At 43.7% G+C, this 19978-nt stretch overlaps 1 protein-coding gene across 2 annotated transcripts in view; it reads left to right on the top strand.

Annotated features, from left to right (window-relative positions):
* ANXA13 (annexin A13) overlaps positions 1-19978 on the top strand; it is a 50142-nt gene that overhangs the window by 11541 nt on the left and 18623 nt on the right. For both annotated transcript variants that reach the window (XM_055314181.1, XM_055314180.1), the window contains 2 exons: positions 9221-9296; positions 18824-18918. In XM_055314181.1, coding sequence (XP_055170156.1) covers positions 9221-9296; positions 18824-18918 — 171 coding nt within the window. The remainder of the gene's footprint in view (positions 1-9220; positions 9297-18823; positions 18919-19978) is intronic.

Below are 19978 nucleotides of genomic sequence, written 5' to 3'. Positions count from 1 at the left end.
ATTTTACCTATGAAAATGTTTGGCAGTTTATCAGGCCAGAAAGCAGTTACCTACAAGAATAAACATATTGGAAACCTTGGTCATCCTGCTGGCCCCCTGCTTTTCAGCCTTCAAACTGTCTCTAAGGTCCCATACCTAGGATTCCTCTGCTACTCAGAGGGCAAGATGTTTTAGTAAAGAGGGAACCAGAAGGTTTGGGGTGAAATGGAGAAAGAAAAGGAGGAGGAGGATATGGAGGAGGAAGTGTCCTGACAGCCCGTTAGAGAAAGGCAGAAAAGCCAATTTCTCCTCTGCCAGCTCTGGATCCCATAATGAAGTCTCCCATTATCTTTTTATATGGCTTTGTTGAAATAAAATTGACATATAACACTATGTAAGTACAAGATGTACAATGTGTTGATATGATACGCTTGCATATTGCAAAGTGATTGCCACCATAATCTCAGCTAACACCAGCATTAGGCATAATTACCATTTCTCTTTTGTGGTGAGAACATTTAAGATCTCCTCTCTTAGCAACTTTCAAGTATACAATATAGTATCATTAACTCTAATCACGTCAGATCCCCAGAACTCATTCATCTTATAACTGGAAGTTTGTATCCTTTGATCAACACCTCCCTTTTCTCCCCACCCCCATTCTAGTCTCTGTGCTATTAAGTTTTTTTTTTTTTTTAGATTCCACCTGTAAATGATATCTATCATACAATATTTATCTTTCTCTATTTGCTTATTTTCCTTGGCGTTATGCCTTCAAAGTCCATACATGTTCTTGCAAATGACATAATTTCCTCCTTTTTTTTTTTTTTTTTTTTTTTTTGAGAGGGAGAGAGGAGAGAGAGAATCTGAAGCAGGTTGCACACCCAGCATGAAGCCTGATGCAGGGCTCAATCTCACAACCCTGAGATCATGACCTGAGCCAAATTCAGGAGTCAGATGCTTAACAGATGAGCCACCCAGGCGCCCTGACAGTATTTCCTTCTTTCTCGTGGCTAAGTAATATTTCACTTTGTGTCAGTGTGTGTGTGTGTGTGTGTGTGTGTGTGTGTGTGTGTGTGTCTGAACACTCAGGTTGGTTCCCTATATAGGTTATTGTGAATAATGCCATAATGAATCACTTTGACTTATTTCATCTCCCCAAGATTCTCCTACTGTTAGTTTACAGGTGAGAAGCAGAAAACATGATTCCATTTGACTCAAAAGGATACTGAGAGCAGAAGTGACAGCAATGCCTTTCCGCCCCTACCCTGTGCCCACAGGGAGAGGCTGTCCATTTTGCCTTGCAAATAGTGGCAATTGGCCTTCGTTTGCATTTGACTTCCTACTGTCTCATCATCAAGGACACTTCTTGATCTCACACTCTGCAAGGGACCGGTGGCTTCCCTGGTCAGCAGATAAATCACAGGTCTCAGCTGGTACTGCTGTAAAATACTAGCATTCTCAGAGCCGGACTGAGATCATCTACCATTAAATCAAAAAGTAATACTTTGAAAGGGACAAAAAAAAATTGGTTAATGAGAAGTCAATGGTAGAGTTTCTCGATCCAGACTATGTAGATTTGAATTCCATCACTTCGTAGCTTTGTGACTGCACACAATTTATTAGCCTGTCTCTTGGTTTTCTCAACTTATCTCATAGGGTTCTTGGTGAGGATTGAATGAGTGTTATATGTGAATTATTTGGCCCAGTGCCTGGCACAAATGAAGTGGCTTATATTCTGTCATCATGCAATTTTTAGGGTTAATCCCTTAAATTTCTCTTCAACTCTCAGCCCTGCTTACTACTTCTCAGTAAGTAAAAAATGGTTTCTGATTTAGGACAAAATTATGTAATCAGATATTTTAAAAGTGCCGAACAAAGCAACCTGTCAGGGGGCTTGTTCATCACTCAATAGGAAGCAGGTTGGGCAGCCCTGGTGGCTCAGTGGTTTAGCGCCTGCCTTCAGCCCAGGGCATGATCCTGGAGACCTGGGATCGAGTCCCATGTCGGGCTCCCTGCATGGAGCCTGCTTCTCCCTCTGCCTGTGTCTCTGCCTCTCTCTCTCACTCTTTCTCTGTGTCTCTAATAAATAAAAAATAAAGTCTTAAAAAAAAAAAAGGGAAGCAGGTCAAGATGGAAGGAAGTAATAAAAATAACACTGAACACGCACCACGGGCCAAGCTTCCTGCCAAGCATGTTTGATGCATACCCTTGTAACAACCCACAAGACGCTGTTATCTTTCAGATGGAAATCAGAGACTTAGAAAGCATAAGGAGAGAAAAATGCATCACGCCAGGTTCAAGGGCAGATATCTTTGCGAGAATGGATACCTATGTGACCACAAAGAAGCTTCTTTCTCAAACTAGACTTCAGTTTCCATTAAGTCCATAGCACTCTACTTTTTTTAAGATTTAATTTATTTATTCATGAGACACACACACACACACACACACAGAGGCAGAGACACAGGCAGAGGGAGAAGCAGACTCCATGCAGGGAGCCTGATGTGGGACTTGATTCCATGTCTTCAGGACCATACCCTGGGCTGAAGCCAGCACTAAACCACTGAGCCACCTGGGCTGCCCAGTCCATAGCACTTTAAAATCCCTACTAAGCAAGGTGAGCCCAGATCACCAACATTGGCTCAAGGTACCATTAACCAGCAGTGGCAATGGTCATTGCTTACATTGGGGGAGAATTCAGGCATGTCTGAGGCTCTCTCCAGCACAACCCTTGCCTGCCTCTACCTTCCTGCTTAAAAAGCCCAGGCCACCACCTGGTTCTAACCCTGGTCCTCATTTTTTATTTCTTCAGCCTGCCCCTAATTTCATGTTGGCTCAAACAGCAGCCCCATTTTGATCCATGTGCAATGAGTCCTCGGCCCTCTGCTCTCCAGCACTTCCTCAGAGCCCTCCTGTCTAAGGGCCTGGATACCAAGCAACCACTTTCAAATATTTACTGAGCAAACTGCAGCAAGCCAGGGCTTCTGGGGGAACTGCACTGGAAAGAGCAAACAATCAAAATGCCACTCCTATTACATTTTGATAAAGCTTCAGGGTTTACAAATGACCCCCACATCCTTATGTCACTGAGCACCTCCTACGTGCTACCAACCAAGTGCTCACTATAATCTGGCACCACGTCCCAAATGCAGCTGCATCCAAGCCTCAGGCTGCCCATGAACAGGTGCACCTCCACTCGAAACCCGAGGCCACAAAGGCTCAGGAAGATCGGTCAGCTTGCCCAGGGGTGAGGGTTGGCGGGGTCGTACAATCAGCGAGGGTCAAAGCATAACTGAACACAGTAAGTCCTACTCCCAAGTCCACGTGGCATCATTATGTCTTGTGTGAATCAGTCATGTCTGTCCTGCAGTAGTTCAATGGCAGGACATAAGTAGGCACATGGGTACACAGACCCAGAGAACATCATGCTGTAGTCTCTCCCTGCACTGCCCTCCCCCCACCACCCCTCCATATGTATGTACATATGTACCTATATATGTATGGATGGATTTAGCCTGCCTAACTCCCAGTCTTCTTTCAAGAACCAGCACAAATGTCAACCTCTCCCTAAAAATTCCTCTTCCTCCTCCCAGCTCTTTGTAGGCAAAGTGTGCATCCTCTCCTAAACCCGATTGGCATTGATCTGCTTCTGTGTTTATTTCCCTGGGGAAAAGGACTGCACTTCATAGATCACGTCCCCCTCACCTGGGGCAGTACTTGCCACATGGCAGATCTTCACTACTTCTCTGCAGAAGGAAGGGGAGGGAGGCACAAGCGAGGAAGAGGGAAGAGAGAAAAAGAAGGAAGCGGGGAGAGGAAAAGAGTCTAATTTGCCTGCTGCATATGCTCTTTAATTAAACTCACATGTCTCTCTTGAGAACCATATACTTAGTTTCCAGTCTTGATGCTCTCCAAATAGATCAGGTCACCAGGACTGATGAGTGGGAGTGTCCTTAAATAGGAAGACACTTAAGGCTGGGTCCTGGAACATCCTGGTTACCACAGAATACATAGCAACTGTCTGCCACTCATATCCCTCAGCCAACTTTTTCACAAACTCTATCCCCGGAGTTCACTGCAAGCTGGAGGGAGGTTTTCTTGGAATGTTCCCTTCGGTCCTGAAGAGCTAAGCTTTCTGTGAACTGCACTGGGGCAGAAGCCTTTGATCGGGGGTCTGTTTCTCCACCCAGACCCTCATGGCTGGCGGGGCTGTGGGTGGCATCTGAACCTGATATAAGAGCTAACCTCCCTCCTGGGCAGTTGAGGTGCTAAAGCTGGCCTGTTTCTGAGTCATTTCAAAGAGTGGGTGTTCTCAGCATTCATTCCGTCCAGGTGACACTGCTTCGAGGCTCCTAGTCGCTCAGTGTATTTTGTATGCCTCCTCCTTCCAGAAAAAGGTAAAAACAAGACTGAAATTTCCCAGCTTATTCATGCATGAGGAAGTCAGTACCTTTTGTCGAGTTCTTGGTATTTGCTTCCGTTTGTGAGCTTGACTATACTGGCACTTTGGCAAGCACCCCAGGGCTGTATCTCAGTGAGCTCCTCACACTCCGGGAGGTGCTAATTATCACACTAGCCAAATGAGGCAGTTAACAGAATGTGGTGTTGGGGTGTCATTCTGGATTGCCCGAACTCCACACAGCCTAATTGTGAACCACTTCACTGCCTGGTGTGAAATATGTGTCTAGATCCAAATCGCAGGTGATCAATGAAAAACTGATCCCTAGGGTGCTGTTTGCAAAATGAAAACCTTGCAAGCAGGAGAGGGTTTAAAATGTTCTGGAAGGTTCATTGCTGATCTGCCTTCAGTAAATATTGTTTATATTTTTTAAGCACATGCTGTCTGCTAGGCTTCATTTTAGATGCGTTGTATGAAGGACTTCATCTAAATTCTCATAGGAGACCTATGAGTAGACTCTACTATTATCCACATTTTGCCATAAGGAAGCCACAGCACAGAGGGGTTCCCAAACTTGCCCAAGGTCACATAAGTTATGCTGGGATTCAAATCCAGTTTGGGCCATTGGAGATATATCTATATCTCACAATATCAAGTTCGGAAGATATCTCTTGATAGATAGATGGATAGATAGATAGATAGATAGGTAGACAGATATAAATCTTCCAAACTTATAGAATCAAAATATGCGGAATTTAAAACCTAATATCATAAGACCAAAAACCAAGTGGTGGGGCCCAAAGAAGCAGAGAAAACACTAGCAGTTTGGCATGGCTCCCTTTGAAAAGTTATCCCACATAATCAAATCTTACAAGGCAGACATCGTCCCCATTTTACAGGTGAGAAAATGAGGGCTTTGAGGTTAGTGGCCCAAGTTCCCATGGCTGCCAAGGGGCAGAACCACATTCAAACTTGGATTCACACGGGCTCAAAGCCCAGACTTCTGCAATCATTTTTATTAACATCTTGTCTTTTTAATGTGTCTCATGAGAGTCAGCACAAACGCTGCGAAAAGACAAATTGAAAGAAAACAAAAAAGGAATGTCGCTCTGCCTCTCTCTTGCCTAGAAAGCAAGTGGAATATCATGCACTCGCCTAAATCCTCACAGTCGTGTCTGTCCTTATGCTGGAGTCCCCTGCCCTGCCATGTGCGCCTGACTCGCATTCCTGCAGACCTGCTTTCTGTGGACGTTCTGCTCAGTGGCCGCAGGTTTCAAAAATAAAATGTGATGGGCAGACGAGCCCGAGCCCCATAATCAGCTGCCTGGCTTGCTAACAATGAACAATGGAGGTGGAATGTCCACTCCACATGCATTCTGGAGAAGGTGGTTACCCAGCTCACCAGAACAAGCCAAGGACATCCCTTTCATCAACACTGGGCGGCACTGATGAATATGACCATTGTGGAGGCAGTCCTAGCCACCAGAGAGGGAAATTCCTAACAGATTGCTTCCTCGCCTTCCACCCTCCCCCCCCTTTTAAATAAGTCCCATCCTGTGATTCCCTCACTCAGACACCAAATAGCCTGCTGTTAGGAGGAACAAGACTGAATTCTCTTTGGATTAGAAAAGATAACCAACACGGCTAAGAGTGGTTCTTAGAAGGAACCTGGGAACTTGACTTCCACCTGCCCTGCTGATGGTTGTGCATCTGATAGAGACTTTTACGCTGTGATTTTTTTAAGACAACATAAATTTATCTTACAGCTCTATAGGTCGGTCAGAAGTCCAACGGGAGTCTCACTAAGTAAACACTGCATTTTTAATTAAGCAAAAAAGGAAAAAGTTGTCTCAGTGTCATCTTTATTCCTAACATGTGGTTCAACATTCTCCCACTGCCCATCCCACACACACCCCACCCTATATCACTGTTATTTTGGATGAAATGACACTACCTGATTCTTTTTTTAGCCTTGGATAATCTAGACATGCTCACAGGGTTTTTCCCCCCTTCCTTTTGCTCCTGTGTTATGTGTTACATGGAACCACCTTACTAAAACAGGGGATGAGGGATGGAATGCCCTTTCATATTTGACAGAGCCAGGCTGGCCCTGGTTCCAACTCAGCCATCACCTGGCCCAGTGATCTTAAACAAGTCCCAACACGGCTTCTGCAAGTCCTGGATGCATCTTTGTGCAAAGGAGGAAAAAATGTGTCCTCTGGGGGAGAAGCAGCCCTGCCAGCACAGGACTTAGCAAACAGAACCCCAGCTGAAATCCAGCCTCTCTGCCTTTAGCCAGGACATCACCTACATAGCTGTTCACAGAGCCCTGTGTCTCTGTTTCAATTTATGTGAAGTGGGGCAGATAGTAAGTGTCCCACCAAACCCAGCACTGATGAGGCTAAGAGGACAGTTTATGAACCAGCTTCTTAAGAGGAGATGTCTGCTGTTCTGGTTCAATTCTACTTGACTACCTGAACCCTCCACAAAATACTTCTAATGAAAAGCACAGACACCATTCACTCTTCTGAGATGGCTACTACCCAACGCTCCTACCCTTGGCGAATTCGATCAACAGACAGGACAGGCCTTATCATATGCAGCCTGTGCAGTTACATAGGCCCCACACAGGCCTCGCATGTGCTTGAATGCTCTGATGTCACCATCTTAACATTCTATATCCATTTTGAACATGGATCCTACATTTTTATTTGCACTGAGCCCTGCAAATTATGTCACTGGTCCTGCCAACAAGCCTTCTGCAACACCGGATAGCTTTCTCACACCACAAAAGAGATTTGGAAGGAAAAATGGGATATGTCATCCCTGTGCCAAACAAAAAGGCTCCAGTCATACTTAGAACACGAGGCAGGATGGTGCACGGGACTAATAGTATGGGCGTTAGGAGGGGATCTGAGCTCAGTGCAGTGCTATGTCCCTTAAGTTTTCAGACACATTCCCTAACGTACTTTAACCCAGATGTCCTTCTCTGGATATTTAGACTCCTAGTGGCTACTGTTCTGGGTTAACAATGAAGAAAAGTCTCTGTAAACCAAGAAATTGGCATGTGGCAGGTACTCAACAAATGTAAGTCCCATGCTTTAGAAATAGATACTTCAAGATGGGCCATGTCATGGAGTGAGTCCATAGAGCAGAGAGGTGATCAGAGGCCCTAAAAGATCCCTTGGGCTCTAGGATTACATGATTCTCCATTGAACCAAGGTCTAGAAGCCAGCCCTCCTCTAGTCCATAGATATTAAACAGAACATTTTTGGTTGCAAGGGCAGAAATCCAACTCATTAACTTTGAGAAAGTGTTAGTTTATTAATAAAACTGGGAAGTATTAGGAAACAGGCATTTCTGTGTCTGAGGATTTATACAGTGGTATTCAGTTTCTGTTTCTCTCTCCATATTTCCACTCTTTTTATCTCTGCCTTGCTTTGCTCTGAACTCATACCCTCTTCATGCAGAGGATAAGATGGCCTGCAGCAGGCCTAGACTCATTCTCTCAGCTGAACAAGTCCAGTCAGAAGATCTCTCTCTCTCTCTCTCTCTCTCTCTCTCTCTCTCTCCCTCAATATCTCAGAAAAGACTCCGACCCTGCTTGGGTTATACTCCCACTCTTGAGCCAGTCACAATTGCCAGACTGACAGGGTTTATGCCCACCTAAGGGCAGGACAAAGGGGGCTCGAGCCTCATGACTGCAGCCCCAATGAACACACAAAAAATGGAGGACAGGGAAGCCCCCAAAGGAATCGCAATGCCAGCCAAACAGAACATGTCTACTGTGCCTTATGTGGTTTCCTATTCCTTCCCCAAAGGGGCCAAAGGAAATGAAAGGTAAAAGAGGGGAATCGGGTGGGTGGTGCAGACAGTAGCACTTAAACCAGACTTCACTGAAGAATGGGAAATAAGTAACACAGGTCATTAAAGAGAATCTCTGTGAGGAAAGGCCAAGAGCTGAGAAAACACGGGATCTGTTCAAAGCTACTAGTTGTGTCACTATAATTAACCTCACATCTTTACATTTTTAATAGTAAAGTATTTCTTTTTATGCTGACCTTTTGTTTAGGCAACCAATACTGATTTTCCATTTTAGGGCTAATAGAGAATTTCCTTTTAAAAATGACTTTAAGTAAAAATCGAGTAGGTCAGCTGAAAGAAAAATAATAAGTAATAATAACATAGACCTCAATAGCTGTGGACAAATTGGTGTATGTGTTATGTCAATGACCAAAGTCTGAGAAACACTAGTTTAGTTTAAGTAGAATGTTCTCTCCCCAAGGAACAGTAAAAACCAGTAACTCTGCTATTGCTGCTCCATAGGTATCTCTGGCAAATTTTAAATATTGTGTCTCTCATTGTGTAGGTGGCAAAGCTTTAGCCCAGGTCACAGAATGATCTGTGATAAGATCCTAGAAACCTCAGCTCTGCCTGGCAACACCTATTCCCTAGATATACTTGTGTCTCATGGCAAAAGGGGAGAACCAGCATTCCAGGACATTGGCCCACTGTATTATTGTCTGTTTCAGAGGCAGTCACACAAAGGTAGGATTGATGTCAAAATATCTCATCCCAGAGATGGCCAGGCTGATTGTCCTTATGAACAGAGGGGCCCATTCTCAATGGTCATCCAGGGCCAGCTGGCTCCAAGGAGTACCAGTCATCTCTCTGGGGCCAGAGTTTCCCCAGCTGATTTCCACATGTAGCCACGTGTAAAGTGGCAGCTGGTCTCTCATTTGGATGACTTAGTCATCTTCCAAGTAGCTACCAATGTCAGCCAGAGATAATTCAAGAATGCCTATATTGTCCACTCATCTTTTCGATTATTTTCTGCAGGCCAAAGCGAAAAGCCATCAGGGTTTTGATGTGGATCAGGATGCCAAAAAGCTGAACAAAGCCTGCAAAGGAATGGGTATGAGATATATTTTGTTTTTTAATTTACTTTTGAAGTTGATTAAATTTGATCTCATGTCCAATTTTCCCATGATCTTAGGAAGATGACCATGTGCATTCCAAGCTAACCTAAGTTAATTACTTTTAGTTGTTCTCTTTGTAAAAGATCCCCAGACTATAATCAGATCCTAATGCTTTTCAATATTCAATATGATAGTTAAAAATGGGATACTGTGACGTTGAATTTGACCTTGAGGTAGAAGAAACTTCATGAGGAGTGTAGTCATGCAATCCTAATGTCATCTAAGCCCCTCTGATCCCTTTCATGAGAGGTGGTGGGAAATAGGGGCTAATGAAAGCTGGATTAGGAATCTGGGGATTGCATCTAGAAGTAGATTAAGTAAACATAAAACTGGGACCAAGGCCAAGAATCAAAGGTCAAAACCAGAGGAGCCATTTTTGTTGATGCCTAAGGTAAGTGTATGGCCAAGAAAGAGATCAGGATGAGGAATAAGGTAACCCCAGTAACAAGGTGAGATGAGGGGGAGAGCATCTAGAAAGAAGGCCATGAGGAGAGGCTCTGAGACCCAAGGAGGTCTCTGTTGAAACAAGTTTCTAGTCCCAGAAACCTGGGTTTTAGTATAGTCACAGGATCAGTAACCATCATTATTAATTCCAGAACATTTTCACTGCCCCAAAAGAAACCCCATTTCTATTAGTAGCTGCTCCCCACTCCCCACCCCCTACTCCCTTCAGGCTCAGGCAATCATAATCTGCTTTCTGTCTCTATGGATTTGCCTATTCTGGACATTTCATATAAATGGAATCATGCAGTACGTGACCTTTTATGACTGGCTTCTTTCACTCAGCATATCATTTTGCAAAAACAAGTGCTAGATTTTTACTTGGAAGTAAGTTAGTGAAGATTTACTTTCTTAGGAATGGGTACTGTGGTAGAACAAATATGGCCATAAATTCTTTGTGTGACTCCAGGGAAAGGACTGGGATCCATAGTGGAAGTTCTAAGAGATATTTTGCTTCAATATAAGCAACTATCTGAATAAAATAGCCTGTCTTCCCCCAAGAAATGTTGGAGAAGTTCCAAGAGAGTCAGGGTTGGAGAAGATCTGGTAGGAAAGCAGTAAAAGGTATTTCTATATAGTAAGTGTTCTTGAATACGTCAGAGGGAGAAGGAGCTGGAAATGAAAGATGACAACTCACTTGCTTGGTTTAGGGGGACATCAGAGGAAAGTTCAGCAGAGAGGAGCTGCTTCTCGCTCATATCCTGACCTGGCTCATGCTGTAATTAGACAACAGCTGCCGGGAGCCATGTTTGCCTGGAAGTGGCAGGATGTTTATAGTTCTGAGTTTTGCTGAGTGGCTAGGCCAGCATCACAGGTGTTTCCCTGCTGCCTCTCAAGTGAGGTCCTGACACCTGGATGTGGGTTGGAGACAGGAGTGTAGTGGAGGTGGGAATAACTCAGCTGCAGTTAATGATAAATTCCTGCATTCTTAGCCACTTAGTGGGTTAAGTCCAAAAAGCACAGATGGAACACCTACTGAATGCCAAAATCTGTGGTTTTTTTATCCCTTTTGGATGAGGCTTCAAGGTGGGACCACTGTTGTGCTGATTACTGTTGTAGAGCACCTTCTGCGTGCCAAGTGCTAAGTTGATCACCGCATACATGTCATCTTGTGTAGCCCTCTCAATAACGCTATAAAGTTGCCTTCTAATGGCTTAACAGAAGAAAATGTTGAGGATCAGAGGTTAAATATCTTGCCCGAGTTCAGAGAGTTAGGAAATGAGGGTGGGGTGATTGAAAACTAGGGCCATCTCAGAAAGCTGTGATTTGGTTGAAGGTTTAGAATTCTAGAATTCCAATCTCTATTAAAAAGTACAAGCCAGGAGCATCTTGGGTGGCTCAATCAGTTGAGTATCTGACTCTTGGTTTTGGCTCAGGTCATGATCTCAGGGTCATGAGATTGAGCCCCACGTCAGGCTCTGTGCTCAATGGAGAGTTTGCTTGGGATTCTCTCTCTCCTACTTACCGTCCCCCACTGCCCCACCTCTCAAACAAATAAATAAATCCTTTTTTTTAAAAAAAAGTGCAAGCCAAAGCAAAATTTCATCATTGGCAAAATTTGTCTGCAAGACTGTGCACCCATCTCATTGATATACCAGCCCTACCAGGGCTGGCTTTATATGTCTAGGGCCATGTTGTCCCATAGCCACAAAGGTGAGTGATATAGGTCATTTTAAATTTTTGAGAAGTCAATTTTTTTAAAAAGCAGGTAAAAGTAATTTTATTAATATGCATTAGCTAAGTCAATACTATATCAAAAATATCATCTCACCAGACAATGTAAAAGTTATTAATGAGATATTTGACAACCTTTTTTTTTTTTCACATTAAGTCCTCAAAAGACAGTGTGTATTCTATACTTACAGAACATTCCAATTTGATCCAGCCACACTTCATGTCCTCCATAGCCACACGTATCCACTGTGTGGGCCGCAGTGGGTCTAAGGGCTGTACTCATCAAAAAGATTATGAGCACTCCCCACCCATTCATCTTCCTACACAATTCAAAATAAAAATGATGTATTCTAAAATGATATTTAATTTTTCCAAATAACATAAATGTTACAGATTTCCTTATTTATTTGTTGCCCCTGCTTTCCTGGGTCCTAATGATGCATATGGTCTGGGTCTTGGTTAACCCAGAACAGCCTTTTACCCTTCTCCCTACACTGACACTCTTTGTCAGACCTTCCTCTTGGGACTCTGTGACCCTCTGCTGGGCCTTCTGAGAAGAATGTCTTAAACCCAAGAGTGCATAGACCTAACCCCTATTATCATTTCTGAAATTTTACATTGTTGTAAAATGAACCTGCAGCTTGTCATTCTCCCTCAAAGAGACACAGAAAGAGGCTCCAGAAGGAAAAGCTGCCATGGCGATTACCCTGGTTCTAGTTCATGACTTCTCAAACTTTAATGTGCATTTGAGTCATGAGGGTGTTTTTTTTTAATAAATTAATTTTTTATTGGTGTTAAATTTGCCAACATACAGAATAACACCCAGTGCTCATCCCGTCAAGTGTCCCCCTCAGTGCCCGTCACCCATTCACCCCCACCCCCGCCCTCCTCCCCTTCCACCACCCCTAGTTCGTTTCCCAGAGTCAGGAGTCTTTAGGTTCTGTCTCCCTTTCTGATATTTCTTCTCCCTTCCCTTATATTCCCTTTCACTATTATTCATATTCCCCAAATGAATGAGAACATACACTGTTTGTCCTTCTCCGATTGACTCACTTCACTCAGCATAACTCAAATGTGCATTTGAGTCATGAGGGTGTTAATACGCAGATTCGGACTGGTAATTCTAGGTGGTTTCTCAGATCCTGCATTTCCAATAAGTTCCCAGGGGATGCTGATGCTACAGGTCCTGCAACCACGCTTTGGGGAGCAAGGACTAGACCATCTGAGATCCACAGAGGTTAATGCCGCTCAAGACACACTGGAGGCAAACTGGGCCTAGGACTCAGATCTTGTGACCCCAAGCCCAATTCTCTTACCCCTCGCCAGGCATGGGAATGAACTTTGGACCTGGGTTTGAGCCCCTGCTCTGCTACCTACTGATGCTGTGACCTTAGTTTTCTGAACTGCAAAGTGGGGTTAATAATCCCTTGTTACAGAAAGGTGCTGAGGATAAGGAGGCAGCACAGTGCTTGGCACTTCTTACGCTCTCATTACATGCTACTCTGCTCCTTTTGAACAATAAGCTGAGATCCAAAATCCCCACAAAGGCCCTTAGATCAGTATGGGCAGTGAGGAGGCCCACCCTTGAGTGGCCTTTATTCTTCATCACTGAGGGTATACCAGGTTGAATGGCGTCCCCCCAAAGATATGCCACCCAGACCCTTAATCGGGAAAAGGGTCTTTGGAGATGTAATTAAGTTAAGGAATTTGAGAAGAGATCAACCTGGATCACCTGCATGGGCCCTATTGACAAATGTCCTTAAAAGAAACAGAAGAGGAGCATCTGGCTGGCTCAGTCAGTGGAGCATGGGACTCTCGATCTTGGGGTTGTGTTCAAGTCCCACACTGGGTGCAGTAATTAAATAAATAAATTAAACTTTCTAAAAAAAAAAAAAAGAGAGAGAGAGAGAGAGAGAGTGAGGCAGAAAAAGAGCAGATACCCAGGGAGAGGTCATGTGGAGCCAAAGCAGAGAGTGAGTAATGCTTGAGAAGCAGAGCTAAAGATTGATGGCAGTCTCCGGAAGTTAGAAGAGGTGAGGAAGAGATTTGACCCCAGAGCCTCTAGTGGGAGTGTGACCTTGCTGACATCATGATTTCAGACTTTTGGCCTCTGAATTGTGAGGGAATATATTGCCTTTTTAAGCCACAGAGTTTGTGGTAATCATTATAGGAGCCTCAGGAAATGAATACAGTGAGCAAGTGAAAAGCAATGAGCCTCCCTGGCAGCCAAAGTTCTCCCCATTTGTTGCTTCCTCTACTTTCCCTCCACTTCCATTTCCAAAGGAAGCACTGAAGGACTAGGAAGCCCACAGCCCCTGGCTCAGCCAGGCTGCTGGGGGCTGGCATGTGGAGCCCAGGGAGGGAAGCCAAGCCCCCGCCACCAGCGTACTGCTCAGACCACTCACGTGGCACATGGGCCCCTGGTGTGAAGTGGAGGGCACTTCAAACCCAGTGGCCTCCATCCTGCCGAAACTCAGCCTCAGTCTCCTCCCAGAAAATTGCTGGGAGAGCAAAAGCGAGGAGGCCCTCTGGCACTCCCAAGGCTGATTATCACCCTGGGCCTGACCTCTACTGTATAATTACTCTGCAGTGTCTGATGCACAGGCAGGGCTGAGGTTCCTTCTTGTTTTTTTAAAAACTCTTTCCCAGAACCACTGGGGACTGGCCCCAGTGCCTCAAACCATTGTAAATGTTTACAGGAAATTGTTCAGCAGCACAGACTGCTTATATGACACACATATTGTGAAATGTAAAATGAGGTCATTGTTCAGTAAATCACTTCTTGGTTGGGTAGTGGGAAAGGCTCCCAGGATAAACCCGAGACCCAGATTCAAAGGGCTTGAGGGAAATCTGGTCATTCCAGACTCTCCTCTAACCTCCAGGCTGTTGCTGAGCCATCCCAGAACTGCTCTGGTCTCCGGTCTCACTTTCTAAAGCATTCCAGGAAGGAAAATCTAAAAAGTATTATTTTTAAAATTTTTACTTTCCTGAATTATCCAGCTATTGGTTGACTGTGGCATCAGAGTGGAAGATTTCCAATTGGTCCCTGCTACATAGAGCCCACCCAAGTGGCACATGCAGCTTACACCAATGCAGAGACAAGGTATCCCATAATGCTATGCAAAAGTCTCCATTCACTCATTCATTCATTCACCCATATATGCATGCATTTAAACAAGTATCCCACTGTATCCATGCATTCAACAAGTCATCTGATGAATATTGAGAGGCTTCTATGTGGATACAGCTGTAAGCGAACCCCCCTGTCCCATGGGACTTGCAGTGTGGCACGGCAGAGATGGGACAGAGGAGAACAGGCCATGTGAGGGACACAGAAAGCAGAAGGCCTCATCTATTCTAAGAAAGCTCAGTGAGTTGAGTCCTAAAGGCAGAGCGGGAATGAAAGTGAGGATCAAAGACAAAGGTGTTTCAGGTAGAGGGAAGAGCCCATGCAAAGATATGGAGGTGAGAAAGAAAACATTGCTTATTCTAGGAGTTTCACATGGTTATGAAGAACCTGGGAGAAGATGGGTGGGAGGGACATGACTTTGAAAGGCAATAGGAACCACTCCAAAAGGCCTTGGACATCCCACTGAAGACTTGAAACTTTTCTGGACTTGAAGAGCCCAATATTACAAGCTTTGATAGAAAAGAATGGCCAGGTGAGCTGCTCATAAGTGAGCACAATCCAGGAACAGTGAATGTGGTTGGAAAAGGTGTGGGAGATGCAGGAACCCCATTTGGGTATCGGTGGTTCTGCTGAGTAATGTGATGGAGGTGAGGGTGAAGAGAAATGGATGGGTCTGAGAGATACCAAGGAAGTGAAATAGTGCCATCTTCATGGTAACTAACTGGGCGTGGGGTGAGGGGAAAGAGGGAGCCAGGGATGAGCCCCAGATTCCTAACTGACACTATACAATGAGTGGGCCATTTGGGAGGCAAGAAGGCTCCTTCCAGGGATGACACCTGTAGGGCTCCAGGCCTGAGATGCTGAGGCCCAGGACCTGGGCAGGAGCAGCCCTCACAGAAAGAAAGGGGCCGATTCAGGAGAGTTTTACAAGAAAAAGAAATCCCTTCTGAGGTGAGATTTCTGGCACTCAGAAGTTTAAAAAAAAAAAAAACAAAACACACATCACAGGGGAAGTAACTGGATCCCCATCACAAAGGTGGAACTGTAGGAAAAAATGAAGAACAACATAAATAACAGCACTCAAACTGAAGCAGAACTAGGCAGCAACTAATCACTACTATTCTTGGAGATGAACTCATCCTAGAATTTGCTGTTTCTCCACTTGGAATCAAACAGCTAGGTCTTCCCAGAATTGTAAAGGTGGAACTAATCCCTGAGACTCATTGAACAGTCTGAGGACACAAAGCTAGTGGCTGTGCCAGGACCACCATCTGAGGACACAAAGCTAGTGGCTGTGCCAGGACCACCACACAACTCTCATCCCTGTCTCCCCACATCCTGCCCTGAGGACTAGCGCCAGAGTCTAGACAGAGGTAAAACACCTCTAGCCTTCGCCAGCAGAAACACTGAGTCTTCTTATTTCCTTCCCCGTCTCTATAGGCAACTCCTCCTTCCACACCTTCCCCCACCTACCACCCAGATTTCTCTTCCTTCCAATCCTTCCACCAAAACGCATCAAATGCATCTAGCCCCTCTTGTTCCTTGAGGACCTGATCTCTCAGCTGGGTAGGAGCGATCACACAAGTTCAACTAATTCAGTTCCATTCAAAGGAGACCAAGCATGTGCTAGTCCCAGGGAGTGGCCAGGGGAACAAGCCAATGCAGGACTCTCCAGATTCTGGCTATGAAGAGAGAGTTTGGGGTTCCTTTGTTTCTCCCTTTTTAAAAAAATATTTTATTTATTTATTCATGAGAGACACACAGAGAGGGGCAGAGACACAGGCAGAGGAAGAAGCAGGCTCCCTGCGGGGAGCCTGATGTGGGACTCAATCCCAGGACCCCGAGATCGTGCCCTGAGCCGAAGGCAAACATTCAACTACTAAAGCACCCAGGTGCCCCGGGTTCCTTTCTTGAAGGCTTGAGATACTGCTGAGGATAGTGGGCATATGAGTTTCAAAGGGTTGTGTAACCAAGTACCACAAACCAGGTGGCTTAGAACATTAACCTACTGTCTCCTAGTCCTGGAAGCCAGGGTCTGAGGTCAAGGAGTCGGCAGGCCATACTCCCCACTGAAGGCACTAGGGGGGACCTGTCCCAGGCTTCTGTCCTGCTTCTGGAGGCCTCAGCTCTTCCTGGGTTTATAGACCCATCTATCCAATTCTCCATCCTTACGTGGCACTCTCACTGTGACTTTGTGGCCAAAAACTCCTCAATTCTGTAACAGGCTTTCAAACCTCAATCATTCAGATACCACCTTCCATGATCTTGGTCAATCTGAGTCCTATAAACATAACATTTTTCTTTTAATCAATTCCTTCAGCCCCTGTCCTTTACAAAATGTCAGCAAAATCACACATTTAATGACTTAATGATATCTTCATATATGGTTGGCCCTTGAACAACACAGGTTTGAGCTGAACGGGTCCATCATATGCAGTTTTTTTCAGTACTGCAAATATATTTTTCTCTTCCTTATGATTTTCTCAGTAACCCTTCCTTTTCTCTAGTTTATTGTAAGAATACATTATATGAAACACAAAACATACAAAAATGTGTTGACTTTTAATGTTATCAGTAGGGCTTCCGGTCAATAGTAGACTATTACTTAAGTCCTTAATTTGGGGGGATTCATAAGTTACACATGAATTTTCTATTGTGAGGGGAATTGGTACCCCTAGCCCCTGTATTATTCAAGAGTCAGTGTTGTATGTGTGCGCATATATATATATATATATATATATGACATATATCATACAGTTGATAAGTCAATTTGAATCTAGGCTGAAGAATCTTTTTTTTTTTTAAGATTTTATTTGATTATGGATGAAAGACACACAGAGAGAGGCAGAGACATAGGGAGAAGCAGGCTCCCTCTGGGGAGCCCAATGTGGGACTTGATCCCAGGATCCTGGGATCACAACCTGAGCCGAAGGCAAATGCTCAACCACTGAGTTACCCAGGCGTCCCTTGGGCTGGAGAGTCTAAATCAGAGTTTGCTGTTTAGTCTTTCTCATTCCCACACCTGCTACACATGGATCATCTTTCCAATCCTGTCTCTGTGGATATTCTAAAGGATATTCTAAAAAGGATATTCCCCTCTTCTTTCTTATTCATTATGGCTTCTGGTACTGACCAAATTGCCTACAATGAGCATATATTACTTGGAGGATCAGGGGGAAAATTTTTTAGAAAGAATGTCATTTAAAGGCATAATAGGAGTTTAACAAGGCAAACGGCCATCATGGTCCCTATTAGGACTTCTCTCTTGAGATTGACAAGTTTATGGATGGGCTTGTAGCAATTTGGGCTTCTATTTTAATCTCTTCCACCCAGTTTTAAGTACCTGGAGGCTAATGAACAGACTATACTTTTTTTTTTTTTTAGATTTTCTGTTTTATTGAGGTATAAATTCACATACAATATGTCACCCATTTAAAGTGTACAATTCAATGGTTTTTAATATATTCACAGATACATGAAAGCATCACCACAGTCAATTTGGAACACTTTCATCAACTCAGAAAGAAACCTCCTACTCTTTAGCTATTACTCCCCTACCCACACCATCCCCACACACTACTTTTCTACTCTATAGATTTCCCTATCGTACACTTTCACAGGAATGGAGTAATTATAATATGTGGTCTTCTGTGACTGGCTTCTTTCACTTAGCATGATGTTCCAAGGTTCATTCAAATTGTAGCATGTAAAAGTACTTCATTCTTTTTCTGGTCACATAATACTCTGTTGTATGGATATACCTCATTTGTTCATCCATTTGTCCGTTGATGGACATTCAGGATGTTTCCACCTTTGAGCTATCATGAATGGTGCAGCAATGAACATTTGTGTGCAAGCTTTATGTGAACATTTGTTTTCATCTCTCCTGAGTATAGACCTAGGAATGAAATTAAGGCTGTACTCATTCCTCTTTCTGCCACAATGCCCAGTACTGTGCTTCAGGCAATGTGAGGCCTTCATGGATATTTGTCAAGTGAATGAGAATACACTTCTCCACAAGACTTTAAAGCTAAAGGGTCCATCTAGGTTCCCCCAAAGCCTCTGACCACTGCCCTAGCTTCCTGAGAATTGATGAAAATCAACCTCCATCTTCTTTCTTATTCACTCTTGACCTTGTTTCTTTCTCTTGCACTTTAGGAACTGATGAAGCAGCCATCATTGAGATCTTATCAAGCAGGACTTCAGATCAGAGGCAACAAATCAAGCAGAAGTACAAGGCAACGTATGGCAAGGTGATTCCAAGGGTTCTTGCAAGCACAGCCTTGGCCAAGGCGGTCTCTGCTTTCTCTACATTCCCAAGGCAGCAGAGAATATCTTTAAAGCTTTACTGAGTTAGCTCCAGAGAAAAAAAGATGAAATTTTTTTTCTTGACAATTTTAATTGATCACAGAGAAACTGAAATTTCCTTGTTAACTTAATAGCCTATAAAATCAATATTCCTTAACTCCTTTTGAAAATTGACTTCCTTTTTCTAATTAATCCCTCTGCCATTTTTCTACTCCTTTGGTCTAATTCTACATATTAACCTACTGGTAGGCCAGTGACTTGAGAACCAGTTTTCACAGGTGGATCTTCATACAAGAATTCTTCATCTATACACTGACCTTCAAGAATGATACATTCTTCATAAGTGATTGTGACAGAAAACTAAAAAGAAAAAACACAAACAAAACACAAACTTCCATTTCGTTAAGCATGAATACTTGTTTTCTTTCTTTCTGTGTCTTTTCTTTCCTTCTTTTTGTTGTTGCTGATGGTGTTATATATAGAAATCTATAAGTATGCATTAGGCTATTTTCTTTATTGATTTATGATGAACACAATTTAACCTTTTCTTAATGTCATTAGAATTATTAGCATGCAAACCGAATATTAATCATTAGGCTGTATTTAAATCCATATTTATAAGACCTTTACTCTGTAGAAATAGATACAGAGATGGGTTTTCTTATTTATTTGACACTGGGCAGGCAACAATCTCTTTAGGCCCTGGTGTCCTCAGACACAGAATGAAAATGGTCATTTAGCTTACTTCCCAGCTTTTGGGAGAATCAAGCTGATGGCTGATGGCATACATATCAGTAAAGGGAAGCACTCCTAGGTATGGCTATTTCCATTTTATAGAGAGGAAACCTGGGGCTCCTCTGTATGACCTGAAGCTCACGCAAAATTACTCACTTAATAAGCAAAAGAACCAACATCCAATCCCAGTCTTTTAACTCCAAGGGCAGCATCCACTTCTGAAGAACCCATTGCCATGAAGAGGAGCTATTTATTTCCACACTACCTGGC

Source organism: Nyctereutes procyonoides, unplaced genomic scaffold, assembly GCF_905146905.1.
Source record: "Nyctereutes procyonoides isolate TBG_1078 unplaced genomic scaffold, NYPRO_anot_genome, whole genome shotgun sequence".
Taxonomy (NCBI): domain Eukaryota; kingdom Metazoa; phylum Chordata; class Mammalia; order Carnivora; family Canidae; genus Nyctereutes; species Nyctereutes procyonoides.
Note: the sequence above shows the minus strand (reverse complement) of the source record. Positions and strands in the feature narration are given on the sequence as shown.